Genomic DNA, 14,761 nt, shown 5'->3' on the forward strand with positions numbered 1-14,761 from the left:
AAACCCAGCAAATAAAAGATCAGCTTTTCTACGAGTACAAAGGGGCATATACCCACGTACAGTACATATTGATTTGAGACCTCTCCCGAGTTCTAAAAAGATGATCATAATCCTTCATTTTATTTAAAATTCTTGTAAAAAATCAGTTCAAAATTTACGAAACATCCAACAACTTTGCACCTAAATTCAGGATAATCTTTTTGGTACTCTGTACTTGCACCAAAACAACACCAAAGCAATATGTACACGGGATATGTACCCTTTGTATGTACCCATATTCTTTTCTACAAAGATTCTTCAATTACGATTCTTTTTTTTCCTTTTTTTTTGCAACAATTTCCATTCACTTTTCACCCTATCAACAGAATCATTGCTACTAACACAGTACAGGCCTACGCGGGAATCAAAACAAAATCTCCATTTCACCCCACCAATGTTATACAAAACAAAAAGGGAAAAAGTCACTTTCTTTACCCTTTTTACCTCTTCAGAGTTCAGACCAGGTACACCTCCATGCTGGCCTCCTTTGCAGAGTTACAAACAGGACAAAACCCAACAAAACCTTCACAAGACTTGCACGAGCACAGATGCCTACAAGGAAGGAAAACAACACAACACCTTTTCGAAAAACACAGTTTGCAATCCACACTTTTGTTGCTCTGTTCTGCTTCTGACTCCTCTGTTTCCTGCCCCCTGTTTCTGTTTTCCTCTCTGTTTCCCCTGTTCGGGTAAAAATCACAGACCGATTCTGCCTCCATGGCCCGCTCTCTGACTTGGGTCAGACTGTTATTGAGCTCTGCGACCTTTGCTTCGTTCTCTCTGGCCTTCCTCTGCCATTTTTGGCTCTCCATTTCCATGCCCCTCAAGTATTCCTCAAGCTCCATTGTTTTCTTCGTCGCAATTGCCAAGTCTTCGTCTTTTCGCCTCATTAAGTTCGTCGTTTTCGAGTGATATCTTTGGAGGAGGATATCATGCTGTTGCTTGGATTCTTTTATCAATATAGTTTTCAATCTTTCATTCTGTTTGGTTAATCCAAATATTCTGTTAGATCCTGCTCTAATCGGGCTTCCCCACAAAGATGGGATTGAGCCCTCAAAATTAGTCGAAGTACGTTTAAAGCTGGCCTAGACACATGAATTGGCAGAAAAAGAAACGAAAAATGCATGTTTCTCTTATTCATACAACGTATCAATCAATACATAATCATAATACATTATCTTGATATGATCAAACTTATTCACTATTTAGAGCTCGTCGAAAACATGAATGATGATATATTGATAAAAAAACTTGTGAGAAAAAAAGAAAAAAGCTTAGAGGTTGGAAGACATATGTGATGTGATCAATTCAAAACTGAGATGGTTTGCCAACCATGTATGGCCGAAGTCCACGTGATTTTTAGCATAATATATATTCTCGACAAGTTTTAATAAGTGAACGATTTCGACCGTTAAGTTGAGCATGAACATTACCCACAAATTTGATTAAGAGATTCAGTTTATATTACAGAACCCAAACACAATAACCATTCAAAAACCAAAAGGGAAATCCCAAAAAATAAAAAAAGTTACTATAAACAGAGCAGAGTATGGATTGATTAGATTCTGACCTGAAGCTGAAGAACCAAGTCAATCTCTTGCCTCTGCTTCTCGAGCAAAGCTGCTAAAGACCCAGAAAATCCCGGCGACGCAAAATGGCCACCTCCATTTGATACAGAAGAACCCCCTTCACAAAAGTTCGTTCCGCGAAATGGAAACCCTTGATTCTGGTGAAGAAGGCTAATCTGTTGAAGATTCTCTTGAGGAGTATTCATCACCGTAACAGAGCCATAGACCGGTATCGCCTGAGTCTCAGAATAAAATTGCGATTCAACAGCCATATCAATCAACTACTCCCAAATCAAGAAAATTAAGATTCAAGAAGATATGAATGAAGCTTCTCTCTCTAGAACTCTCTCTCTCTCTCTCTCTCTCTCTCGCTGTCTTGCCTCGTTCTTGGTTCAAGGGAAAGAGAGTAATGTGATTGGGGATTGTGACGATTTGCATTTACGTTTGTGATTAGCTGTAATAGTAATCCGATAAAAAGGAGGAAACAATTGTGAAAGAGGGAAAAGGGGAGTTGGTTGGGATTCTATCTTTTTCTGTCAAAGTCGAAAAAGTTGGGAAGTAAAAACAGAGAGAGTTAAGGACGACGTACAAATGCAGATTTCGTGACAGAAAGCTCGGATCAGAGAGTGATAGAGAGAGAGAGACGTTGGAGAGAGAGAGAGAGATACAGAGGATCAAGGATTGGAAAACTTGTCAGTTTAGTCATTGGGAAGGGCTGAAGATAGATTTAGTTAGTACTGTGGTACTTTCTCACTACTATTTGCACAATGGGAAAACCGTACCGACGGCCACCGGACTGCCGATCTGAGCAGTCCAAAAAATTTTAAAAAAAAATGAGTGGGCTTTCGCGGGAATCAAAGGCATCCGAGATGTGTAAGGTGCTTGATCTGAGTACCCTTTTTCGTGTATATATGTAAATTCCCCTCTTTTTTTAAAAAAAATTTTGAACGGCTCGGATCGGCAGTCCGGTGGCCGTCGGTATGGTTTCCCTACCGAAACCGTCGGTACAGATATCTTTTCCGCTTTTGTTTTACCACTGAGATGGTAGCCAGTAGCGGATATAGGAATTTGACATAGCGGAAACACCAAATTTTTTTATAACTGTAATATACGAGTTACAGTTAAGCACATTTACTCGAAAAGTATTCATGATAAATTAACAATTTTAAAATATATATGTATTTTAATAATTAATTATTTGAGCAAACTTGCGCACCTTAACTAAATGCATTAAAACAACATTATTGCATGTTCATCATCTATTTTTCTATTACTAACTCTACTATTACAGTTTTGTGGACAAAAAGTATACAAATGCAATATGGGGTAGACTCGAACCCACGAATAAATTAATAAACAAGGTATGCACTACTATTTTTTTCTATTGCCTTTTGGGGAAAAAAAAACACATTTTCAATAGCCTTTTAAGAAAAAGGCAAAAAAAAAATTTGCAGGAGAGCATGGGGTAGTCTCGAAACCCACCACCTCATGTTTAGAAGAAAAACATTTTACCAGTGTATCAACAGACAACTACTTACGTGTATTTAACATAAATAATATATATATATATATATATTAAAGGGCATCGGGGCACGTGACCCCACATGCCCTATGGTGGGTCCGCCTCTGGTGGTAGCGCAGTTGGCAGGGTTCATTATCTTTCTCGACGGAGAAGTGGGTTTGAGTCCTGGCAGGTGACTTGGCCTCACGTCTGCGAATGAGTTTTCGGACTATTGAGGAGGGAGCTTATGCCAACTGTACACTAGGTGGTGCCGTGGTGACGGTCCGTCCTTCCGGACGATAGCTATGGATTGAACCGGACATTCTATCGACGGATAAAAAGCCCCTATGGTCACACCCAAAGGGAGTTGCTATGATGATTGCCCTCTCCCACCCTTTTGATTATTAAAAAAAAAACCTTTCTTTTTAATTACTATTACAACTTGTATGCATTTCGATTAATTTCGGACCCTTCAAGTTAACGACACGACGAATCTTGACCCCAAATTTTGGAATGTTTGACCTTTATGAAATTCGAGCATGCTAACTCATAGAGGATAAACATGAGTATTTATTAGTTTTCGATGTGTTTCAAATACGTTTTTATTCTCTTTACTCTCGCTCTCGCAAACTTTAATACTTGTAGTTTACAATGTGTTTCAAATATGCTTTTACGCTCCCACTCCGCATGCATACTATGTGACTACTCCGTTCCAGAAATGGAAAAAAGCCCTTATTTTTTAAGAAGATAATTTCAAGCTCAAAAATTATGAATTTATTTAAATATAAAAATATGCAATATGGATCTTATTTGAAAGATCTCATCGAGATCTTTTATACGATGCAAAAAAAATTAAAAAATTTCTCTTCATTTATATTATTTTTGAGTTTGAAAATGTGAAATAAACTACTCCCTCTGTCCCGTTTTAAGTGTCCTGCTTCGTAATTCCAACTTATTAAAAGACATAATCATTATACCTTTCACATCAACTTTTTCCTCCACTTTTCCTACTCACCCATCATCATTACACTTTTACTCACTTACTTTTTAAAAAGAAATATACTTTTAGGGATAAAATAGACAATACATCAACTTTTACCCACTAACTTTACAAAATGGACACTTATTAAGGGACAGCCCAAAATAAAATACTGGACTCTAAAAAAGGAACGAAAGAAGTACTTATTTTTTAAGAAGGTTTCTGGAACGGTGCCTAATGCGTATATATCTCTTGGTGTTTATTAGTAACTGTTTATTTAAGTTCTCAAGTTTAAAAGAAGCGCCAGAAATGCAGGAGATGGGGACACAGACACCCGTACATATCGAAAAACACAAAAAGCCATGTACTCCTACGCTGTATCTGGTTTGACATCTCAACGCAACGTGGTGCATTGTTTGACCCTTGGATAGTTGGATTATTACTGGGGGGGAATTTTAATCTTAGTGACTAGACTAGACCAATTAAGGTTGGTTGAGTGGTTGGAAGCTTGAATTCGATTGCCGGTTGAAGGAGGCTCGTATTCAAGTCTTCATATGCCCCTCGTTTGGCTAGAGTACATGCTCCAAATACCACTTACACGTGATGAAATTTTAATTTTGATCATGACATAAGTGCGGTGGGATGCTATAAAGTATGGTATGAGGTGAAGGATCAATACTCTTAATGAAGGCGACGGAGTAACATACATGAGACTTCCATTTAAGCACCGAAAAAAGTAACTCGACTAGCGGTTACACAAGAGAGAGGAAAATGATTGTTGAAGGATATTCTCATGATTGAATGGCAAAAATCTTAAGAAGGAATGAGAATATTATGCCATATTCATGAGATTCTGACGTTTGAAAAAAACAACAATAAAAATGTGATTCCATACTTCAATAATTTTGACATTAGGAAGAGACAGGAATAAGAATGCGATTCTCGATGACAAGTTCAAGCAGAAATCATATTCGTAGACTAATTGACAATATGATCCCTACCTTGAACCATGAAAATATTATATCCCTCGCTCAATCAATATTAAGGAAAACGAAATGTTGACATTGATTATATTTCAAAACAATTGTTTCTTGTACGGAGTATAAGATTACGAGAATAACTTATTTATAGTGGTGGCGTAAACACCATGTTTACAACCAACCAATGAGAACTCGGCACATCATTAAAATGTGAGCACATCAAATTTTCCCAACCACCCCGCATGCATGTGATCAGTCCCTCCCAGAAAACACCACTCTCTAAGGCCCCCTTTTTCTCTCTACGACCCTTACCAATGACAACCACCGGTCACCACCTTCTCTGCTGTTCCGCTAACACCACCATCCCCAAATCGAATGCAAAAAAAAAAACTAACCTAGAATCGACTTAATCGCAGACTATAAAAGGGATTTCGGAACAGCGGAAAAGGTGGTGGCCGGTGGTAAAGAGAGAACGCCATTTTGGAGGTCAGGCGATGAGGTTAACTTGGTTTTGATGAGGTGAAATTTGTGAATTATTTGTTGTGATCTAACAAAGAGAGAGAGAAGGTAGGAGGGAACGAAGATAGAGAAGGTGAAATTTATGATTGATTTGTGCTAATTTGCTCCTCCCGCCGGTGGGCCGGACCTGGCTCCGTTGCTTTGCGGGGGAGGGGGGTGAGAGGAAAAAGACGGGGCAGGAAGGCAAACCAGATTTGGGGAAGGGAATGGAAAGGATATGATTGGGTGAAGAGGGTGCACGGGGGTGTTTTAAAAAAGCTCACCTTTAATGACGTGGCAAGGTCTCATTGGTTGGCTGTAAACATGGTGTTTACACCACCACTTTAAATAAGTTATTCTCATAAGATTACAAAATTAATTCAAAACACCGGAATGAAAATATTTCAATTATTATATTCCTAGGTATTAATTCCCAGTAAAGATAATCTTATTCCTACTCAAGAAAATTCGTAGCAAACATAGCTTAAGGTTCAATTTGAATGATAGTAATTTATAAGAGGAATGAGAATCGTTTTTTTAATAGGTTGAGTCAAGAATCTAGGATTTTCATGGGGTATGTGATGAATTAGATTCCTACTTAGTTTGAGAATGTGGTTCCTAGTTGATGCGTTGAATATGTCATTAGAAATCACATTCCATTACAAGAAGGAATTATGAAAATATAACACGGGCTTTTTACCTCTAGGTCTAAAAAACATAAAGTAATTTCCACCAGGTCACCTTTAATTAATTCTATGAAAGTGTCTAAAATCTCAAACCTGAAAGTGCCTAAACCTAGGGAACCCTAAAAAAATGCTTAAATCTCTAGGATATCCTATGAAATTGTCTAAATCGCTAAAATTCTATAATATAAAAGTGTACTCTAAAATCACTATGAAAGTGCATAAATCTAAACTTTAGGACTCTATAAAAGCGCCTAAACCTAAACCATATGGTACCCTAAACCTTAGAGTATCCTAAACCCTAAAATCTTAGGATATCCTAAAACCTTAAAAAGCTAGGGTGACACTTTCATTACTAGTAAATGCATTTTTGTAAAAGTGGATGTAGTGATAATTAAGTACTCCTTAATGGGAATTAAGTTTCACTATTTTGTACTTAGAGGTAAAAATCTCTAAAAAAAACTGTTTGGGGGTAGTAAATTAACAAAATAATTGATTCCTTACGAAATTAATACAAACATCGGAATAGGAATTCCGGGTAATCAAACCTATTATTGCCAAGGATTATTGGCATCCAAAATAGCATACATCCACAAAGGAAAATTTAGGTTAAAGCCAATGCAATTTAAGCCTAATGATGTGAAGAAGGAAGAAAAAAAACAAACTTGACCTGTTTAATAAAGGTCAATGAACAAGGATGCGCTGGGTAATTTGCAGACTGCAGAACTTCAGATTGGCCATTCTGTTGAAGATTTTACTGATCCCAAAGAAAAAGCAGACGAGAAAACAAAAAACAACCCTATCTCAAGATTCTCAAAAAAGGACCAAAACTACGTCAAAGTTCTGATTTTCATCCGAAGCAATACCATTCAAGGAACCCACAAGCTGCCTAGTTTGGAGAGTGCATCACATGGAATAAACAGGCTGCCCAATGCTTTAAACAAATCAAAGCATACCATAACTACCAAGAGGAGGAGTTACCGTGTAACCACACCTCGGTGGTCAAAGAAATTCTGCAACATAGTGGTCAGAAAAATCCGGTACAGGACCCGAGAAGGAGTTACCACATAACCACACTCTATTTCATCGGGTCAGCATCCGGACTCACCACTCTCCATTTCGCATTCATCGGCCTCTCAGGTCCTCTGCCCGATTCCTTTTCGGGTTCTTTGATACAGGTCCTGTGGCTAAACGGGCAATGCAGAGCAGCTCCAATCTGAACGGTCCCAGTTGACCGAGGTGCGGTTACACGGTAACTCCTTCTCGGGTCCTTTACCACTATGCTGCAGAATTTTAGTGTGAGAGATAACCAGATTACAAGGGTTTAGGATCGTCCAGAGGGGCTACCACCGGCAACCTGCTTACAAAAGCTGAAGCCAGGTCCTCGCATTATTCTATACCGTCTACATAAAAAGTCCAGTAATTACTTCGATGTGTTGTAGGTATACGTTTTGTCATCACAATAAGAAATCTTAATCAGCCTCGGGAAAACAATTGATACTTGATACAGAATAAATCAAGATAGCCAAACAGAGAGATACTCCATACATGCAAGCAATCCACGAGCTGCTTAATCTAGATTAGAGACTGCATCATATGAAATAAACAGTGTGCCCAAACACATTGCGAGCTTCAAACAGATCTAAGAATTCGAAACATACCAAATAATCATGAGTGACACTCCAGAAGGGCCACCAACAAAGGGAAAAGAAATCCAGATCAAGGTGCGTATTATTCTCTATAATCAACCTATGAACTCTCGGTATTTAATCTCTCTGTTTCCCTAACCAGTTTTTCATCGCCTAAAGAAAACTTCAAATAAACTACTTTTGCTCCATTACTCTGGAAGACTTCCCAACTTCACTTTCCATTCTGGAGTACCACTCACCAATGCGCGTGTGCTCTACCATATCTCTACCAGACTTGAGGTAGCGGATAGGTTTCAAGACACCAAAGACCGCAAGATCAGCTAAATTAGGTTTTGACCCACCTGCAGGAACAGTTAAAAGTAGAGTCGTTTTAGAAAAGAAAAACTATCAACTGTCGGAGTTTAGGCGCAACAACACAAACTGGGATTTGAACGAACCGAGAAATTTTTGACCATTAAGTGCATCCACCCATTTCTCTGCAGCTTCATACAAGGCTGCACGCTCATCAGTGATATTGTATCTCTTCTTTAGTTTCTTTGACACAAAGTACATAGCCGCAGCTCCAGCATACTTTGCCATTATTCTTTCAGTGAAGCTGAAATTGCCTGTAATCAAATGAAAACATGGCTAATTTTCTGAGTTTATCTTTGACTGGTGTCAATCTGCCATCACTGCGCATGATCTAATTCAGCTCTAGAAATGAAATGAGCTCAATGGTAGAAGCAAACCAGTATAAAATCTCAAAGCAATTAAGATGAAAATTAGCATCAATAGAAGTTGTAGCAGAATTGATATATAACTTACCAGGAATTTAGCAATCAAAATAGACAATCCCATAATATAGAAAGGATAAGACTTGAAAGCATTACAGATGAAATAATAGTAAAGAAACAGCAGAACCAAATGATGGCATGGTATTAGTAATTTGCTATATCTACCAGTGTACATGTCCTTAGGTGTGGATAACTATTCAACAATCCAAATCTTACGTTACTCGCAGATATATAAAGCACAGTGTCAGAAGGTGGCGTGGGAAAATATGTAAAGATCTCCATGACACGCACCATGCGCCACAACATCACCAATACCCACAGCGTGGATCCTTTTACTAGTTTAATGCCATTATCTGTACTTCTGTAGTGGCTTCTGCCTTGAGGTAGACTGGCCAAGTATGGTGAGCCACCGGTCCCTTCTCTCAACCCAAGCACGTGACACTATTCAAAAGAGCCGTTAAATATGGAGTCTCAACCTCCCTGTATGTGTGAACAAGTTCCTCCTACTCTGGTAAGCCCATAGAATCTATTCACCACTGCCTTACCTTTTTCCACGTGTTAAGATAATCCATAGACTCTCTTATACTTCCCTAATGACTCCATATCCATTGAGACGAACAAGGCAACAAAATTGATATATTCAGAGATCAGCTTGAGCCCAATAACGTCACTCATCAAGAACCTTAAGCTCTCGTGGGCTTGAACCATGGCGGTGAAAGAGCAAATGAATCACATGAACCCAATTTTTATTTTCATAATCTGTCTTTCAAAATTATGACCAGCCCTAATGGTTGCCTCAGTATCGCCATTACTAAAAAGAGATATCGTAACCGGAGAGGAGAAAACAAGAGAGTGATTTTGCAGAACGGCAGAAGCAGTTAGGTTGTCCACGATAACTTCCGCTAAAAAGCAGACACAAACAAGTCGAAGACCCAAAAACATGACAAAACACAACACAAATAACTTCTTTGCATGTATATTTAGTGATATGAGCTCTTACCAAATTCGGCAAATCAAAATAAATGCGCATAAAAGTCCTAACAAGTATTTTAAAAGCTCCCATTCCATTACACACTTTGTCAGAACATCTAGCTTTTCTTTTTGTGGAGATGTATTTTTCTTTCTGTGGAGATCTGTCTAAGACTGTCAAAGACGCAAAACCTTTGAAGGCTAAATCACAAGAAATTTAAAGGTGGAGGGTGAATATCATTTCCCTTAATGAAATAACAAAAAGTTACAAAAAGCAAGGGTTGAATGGTGAATATTATTTCCCTTTATGATATACAAAACAGTTATGAAAACAGGATATCACAATTTTGTACTTCAATGCCACATTCCAAGGAAGTTGAAGAATGTAAACTCTACTTATTGTTCTCAAAGGTCCAAAATCATTCCAGGGATCGCAGTATAACATACCTTGGGTGGCAATATAATCGAAAGACTCAAGAGCCTCAGAAGGAGATCGATATATATTTGGTGATAAGACATGCACCAGGTGATTATCCACCCACCTACATCACAACCAGTGGAATTAGGCAATTAGCATAAAGGACAGTCACATTTAAGCTACTCAAATAACCCACAAGCTGGTTATCTTAAAAACATGTCACATCTAAGCTATATCAAAATAACAGTCTACAACAATCATGCTAATTTCAGGGGGGAAAAAAGTGGAAGAATGCGCGATTGAACATAACAAATAATGTCCACAAAAGAAGAACATTAAGGAAAAGTAGGTAATATGGAGATAAAGAAAATTATATTCAGGAAGTTCTAGAACATAGTAGAAAGACCATACCTGCGCCACTCTAAGCCAAGGTCAACAGGTGTCCCAGGATGGACCCTTAAAAACAACTTGTCAATAATTTCTGCATACATGGAGCATTCAAACTCATAAACATTAACTAAAGTTAAATAGTAGTACACTAGTATTTTGCTTGAGACATGAACAAACAAACGAAAGAGCTTTCAGTATTAATTACAATGATGAGGTTAACTGTTCAACTTTATTTTTGGATAACCAGTGGTCCGGCAATGCGCACCTCAACTAATCCTCAAAGGAGTTGATAGTACCTAGGTGGTTTCGAACCTGAGATATTAGCAAACCCCCAGGTCCCAAGACTTTACCACTAGGCCAACCCTTTTGGGTTATCGTTCAACTTCCTAAAGTTTTAACCAGTAAATAGGAGGAAGCAACCAAAATCTTTTTTATCAAGTACCTGATGAGTCAACCATCTGTTCACCATCAACCACCAGTATGGGGACCTTCTTGTAATCAGACCATTTGATCTCCTTTTTGTTGATGGGATTGACCTCCACAACTTTGTAAGGAATGTCATAGTAATCCAGGAATGCTGGGAGAAGAAGAAAACAAAGGAAAACTAGTGAAGAGAAGGTCAATCCATACATGACTAATTCTGTCAATGAGACAGGAATATCCATCAAATATAGGAGAGACAAATAAGAAATATGCATCGCAAAAGAGAACTCATTAATTTAATCAAAACCCTCGTGCTCCTAACCTTTCTCTTCTACTGATAAGCCCACATCCTCTCATGAAATACTCCTCAAATACTTCTGGAAATTTTCTTAATAACTTGTAAGTCAGATAGATTAGATTATCTGTTGTCCATCCAAACCAATAGTTGAATTGTATGCTCAATCAACTGACGGAGTAAATGGCTTCAATTTTGCCTTTCAATTGTTCCCATTTTCTTCCATATGACATTCTATAATATCTAAACGAAGGATCAGACATAAAACTTATAACACTCCTTTCCAAATCTATAGAGCCAAGAATACCCAAAGAGACTGAACAATCAATAGAGCCTATACACCTCTCAAAATGCCAAATATATCTAACATGCCAAGGAATTGATCAATGGGTGGCTTATACTCCCTCGACTCCCAATTAAACAAACTAGAAAGAAAAAGACTCTTAAATTTAACCGACGACATCTTGTTCCCTCAAAATGTCTTAAGACTCCACCACCGTTGTAGGGAAAACCCACGACATGCCCCACCAATCTCGAACCACATCCCAAAGTTCCCTGGCGATTTGGGCAATGAATAAACAAATGTGCTCCTTTAATTCACTGTGACTCAAACATGTGTAACACCGATTCACGATTACCATCCTACGACCTGTAAGATTATCTCTAGTGAAAATCGTATCCCTAGCTACACACCAAACAAAAAAAGAAACATTGGTAGGAGCAGGAGTGCCCCAAATGGTTCTCGAGGGAAAGGAAGTATTTGGATCTCTAGCCAAAACTTGGTAAAAAGACTTCACCCGAAATAACCATTTCCAATTTAAAGATCTCTTTGTGCTTAAAATTAGTATGCAAATCATTTGACACCCATATGAAAACCTATCACGGCCCAAGTACATTTACTTCATTTTCAACTCAACCGGCATCAAAATATGCATGGTAACATCATCTTTTCTGAACATTACTTTATGGTGTGCTTCTTGTTCCATGGGATCTTGTGGTGTACATTTGCATGGAATTATATACAATTACATATGCAATTCGTAAAATGGCCACAATAATATATGTTCTTTACTTTGTGTGCAATCCAATGCTATGTAAAGTAGAACTAAACATCAAGGGTTATAAACATTGCAAATATTAAAAATCCTAATTTTTTAAAGATGACTAGTCGAGCACCATTCATTACTGTAAGTGATACCAAATTGTAATTTACAATTCTTCAATAGAAATAACTAAGAAACCCTAATGGACGCAAGATTTTAAGGTTGGGTGGGTGAACATTACACCAAATTGTAACAAAGATATTAAAGTTGTAAATACACTACCAATACTATTACTGTACATACAGTCGATCAATGTACTTTTAAAACTAACTTTACTTGTCTCCAAAACTCTTGGAGGGGCGGGCATCGAATTGTTCAAAATGTCGGGTGGGCGAGCAAACATGTGTTATTATAACGTGTCTTTGAGATAAAACTACTTCAATCCTAGTACAAAATATTCTCAACGACTATTTTATTTTGATAACTCATGTGGCCGGGTCAGCTTACTCACACCTCGACTAAACTGGGGGCTCAATCCGTCTCCAAGACTACTTTAATCCTAGTACAAAATTTGAAGCGTGCGTAGGGCGGTTTGGTCCATCCTTGCTAAGCGAAAAAGACTCAACAAGTCAGCTGAAATGGGCTAACAGAAGAGAATACCTTTAACCTTGTTACAGAAGGGGCAAGCTTCATACTGATACAGGACGACTTCCTTGGGATTGAAGTTCTTAGACGGCGCCTCCTTGGCGTGGACCTCGTCGGCGAGCGTAGAGGCGGCGACCGAGAACATCATGGTTCCGGCGACGGCATTGGCGGCGGCGGATCGAGCCCAGTGACCGGAGGAGGGATTGGCGATTGCGTGGTACCAGAGGAAACGAGACTTGAACGGAGAAGAGCTGCTGGTGGTGGTGTACGGCGCCGTGTGGAGAATCCGGTCGTGAGTAGGGGTGGCGGTGAGGGCGGCGGGTTGTGTGGCCCGGGAAATGGTACGGTTCAGCCCGCTAAACCTCTTCATTGTGGGCGGTGGTGCTCTCTCTCTCCTAGGCGGAGGTTTAACGCACTTTTTATATAGCAGTGTCCCGAAGGTTCCCTTTTTTTTAATCATTTTTAGATGCATTTTTTTAGAGGAAATTGGGGATGATAATAAATAAAAAAAAAAAAAGAGAGGAAAATTGGGAGATTAGAGAGGTTCGTTAACTAGATTATTCAAACCCACGTTTTAGACTTCTTTGGTAAACAAGCCGCGTTCGAACCCTGTAGAGCTCGGCTTGGCCTAACTCGTTTGCATCCTTACGTCGTAATCGGGTACCAAATGCATTTTCAACCACAATAAGGCCCTGTTCCATTAAGATTCTTGTTTTTTTAAGTACTTATTTTCTGTTTTACGATAAATATCATTTTTTTACAATACATCACATTTAATTCAAAAAATAAGTACTTATTTTCTTTAACAAAATGAAGCCTAATTTTATAGCCACAAACACTTACACACACAATCACATTAACCCCCTCACATTACGTGTGGAGTCGCACACTATAAACACAGTCTAGTGTGTGAACTCCACACGTTATGTGAGTGAGTTTGTGTGTGTGATATTAGCATCATTGCTTTAACAATTCTAGCACCACAAACGCGCTCACATTCACGATGGGTCCTGCACACCTCCAATGTGTGTAGAGGCCATAATGAATGTGAGTGACATAATGAGTTTGTATAAATATTTGTGGTGACAACATTTTTGAGAGAAAAATTAAAGATGAGAAGAAATAGAATTATTGTAAAAAGAAAAAAACAGAAGACAAATCAAAGTCACAGCAATTATACTTTTAAAAGCTTATATACTAAAAAGAAAACACGCTCAAGTCTCGACGTTCACTAGTATTAACTCAGATTTGACCAACCAATAAGAATCAACAAAATTTGATTAGGCAATATTATTGGTAAATGGTAATGATACTGTTGAATGCATTGAAATTAATACAATGTCTAATACTCTATTTAAAACTAGTAAAATTTACGTAAAAAAAATGCTTGTGATGTTTCGTAGTTTCTTGAAGTTTTGTCCAATTTTTTTATTTCACAAATTTTTAAGGTATAGTTTCTCATATTATCTAAACGGACTATACAGTAAGCTCACAAAATTACGGACTTCGAGACATGTTATTTTTCTCATGTACGTCACCTAAATGTTCAAATAGCGAAAATAACTTGTTTAAAGAACACATAAGCTATAAGTGGACTTATTATAGAAAACCTCACCCTAAAGTCATTCTTCAAAATATGAGAAGGTAAGGCTCTGTTTGGAACTTAAGAAAGAGAAAAGTAAAAAAAGGAAGAGAAAAGAGAAGGGAAGTGAGAGAAAAATTTACTATTTACTACTAAACTTAATTTTTAATTTTATTTTCTCTTTCTCTTCCGACCAAATAACAGAAGGGAATTTTTTTTGGAAAATGATTTCTATACTTCTTTTTTTGATTATGGCATTTTTTTGTGTGTCTTTTAGTGGAAAAAATACACACAAAAGCTTCAATAAAAGGAAAAAAATACAGTGC

At 38.0% G+C, this 14,761-nt stretch overlaps 2 protein-coding genes across 2 annotated transcripts; both read right to left on the bottom strand.

Annotated features, from left to right (window-relative positions):
• Positions 1–295: 295 nt before the first annotated feature.
• On the bottom strand, positions 296–2,302 carry LOC131329377 (probable BOI-related E3 ubiquitin-protein ligase 2). The gene is made up of 2 exons (XM_058362471.1): positions 1,610–2,302; positions 296–1,019 (listed from the first exon to the last, which is right to left on the bottom strand). The coding sequence occupies exons 1-2, from the start codon at positions 1,877–1,879 to the stop codon at positions 495–497; spliced, it is 795 nt and encodes a 264-aa protein (XP_058218454.1). The 5' UTR covers positions 1,880–2,302; the 3' UTR covers positions 296–494.
• A 5,495-nt stretch (positions 2,303–7,797) lies between these two features.
• On the bottom strand, positions 7,798–13,284 carry LOC131329828 (uncharacterized). The gene is made up of 6 exons (XM_058363203.1): positions 12,869–13,284; positions 10,890–11,024; positions 10,469–10,538; positions 10,087–10,181; positions 8,335–8,502; positions 7,798–8,238 (listed from the first exon to the last, which is right to left on the bottom strand). Exons 1-6 carry the CDS (start codon positions 13,221–13,223, stop codon positions 8,072–8,074), a joined length of 990 nt encoding a protein of 329 aa, XP_058219186.1. The 5' UTR covers positions 13,224–13,284; the 3' UTR covers positions 7,798–8,071.
• Between the last annotated feature and the right edge of the window lie 1,477 nt (positions 13,285–14,761).

This window comes from Rhododendron vialii, chromosome 6a, assembly GCF_030253575.1.
Source record: "Rhododendron vialii isolate Sample 1 chromosome 6a, ASM3025357v1".
NCBI lineage: Eukaryota > Viridiplantae > Streptophyta > Magnoliopsida > Ericales > Ericaceae > Rhododendron > Rhododendron vialii.

What these genes read in the sequence shown, in the direction of transcription:
- LOC131329377 (XM_058362471.1), bottom strand. Translation starts at nt 1,879, where the DNA reads ATGGCTGTTGAATCGCAATTTTATTCTGAGACTCAGGCGATACCGGTC. An exon ending in ACTTGGTTCTTCAGCTTCAG is followed by an intron (nt 1,020 to 1,609) that starts GTCAGAATCTAA and finishes TTAACCAAACAG; the next exon opens with AATGAAAGATTGAAAACTAT.
- LOC131329828 (XM_058363203.1), bottom strand. Translation starts at nt 13,223, where the DNA reads ATGAAGAGGTTTAGCGGGCTGAACCGTACCATTTCCCGGGCCACACAA. An exon ending in CTTCTGTAACAAGGTTAAAG is followed by an intron (nt 11,025 to 12,868) that starts GTATTCTCTTCT and finishes TTCTTCTCCCAG; the next exon opens with CATTCCTGGATTACTATGAC. An exon ending in CTTGGCTTAGAGTGGCGCAG is followed by an intron (nt 10,182 to 10,468) that starts GTATGGTCTTTC and finishes GTTGTGATGTAG; the next exon opens with GTGGGTGGATAATCACCTGG.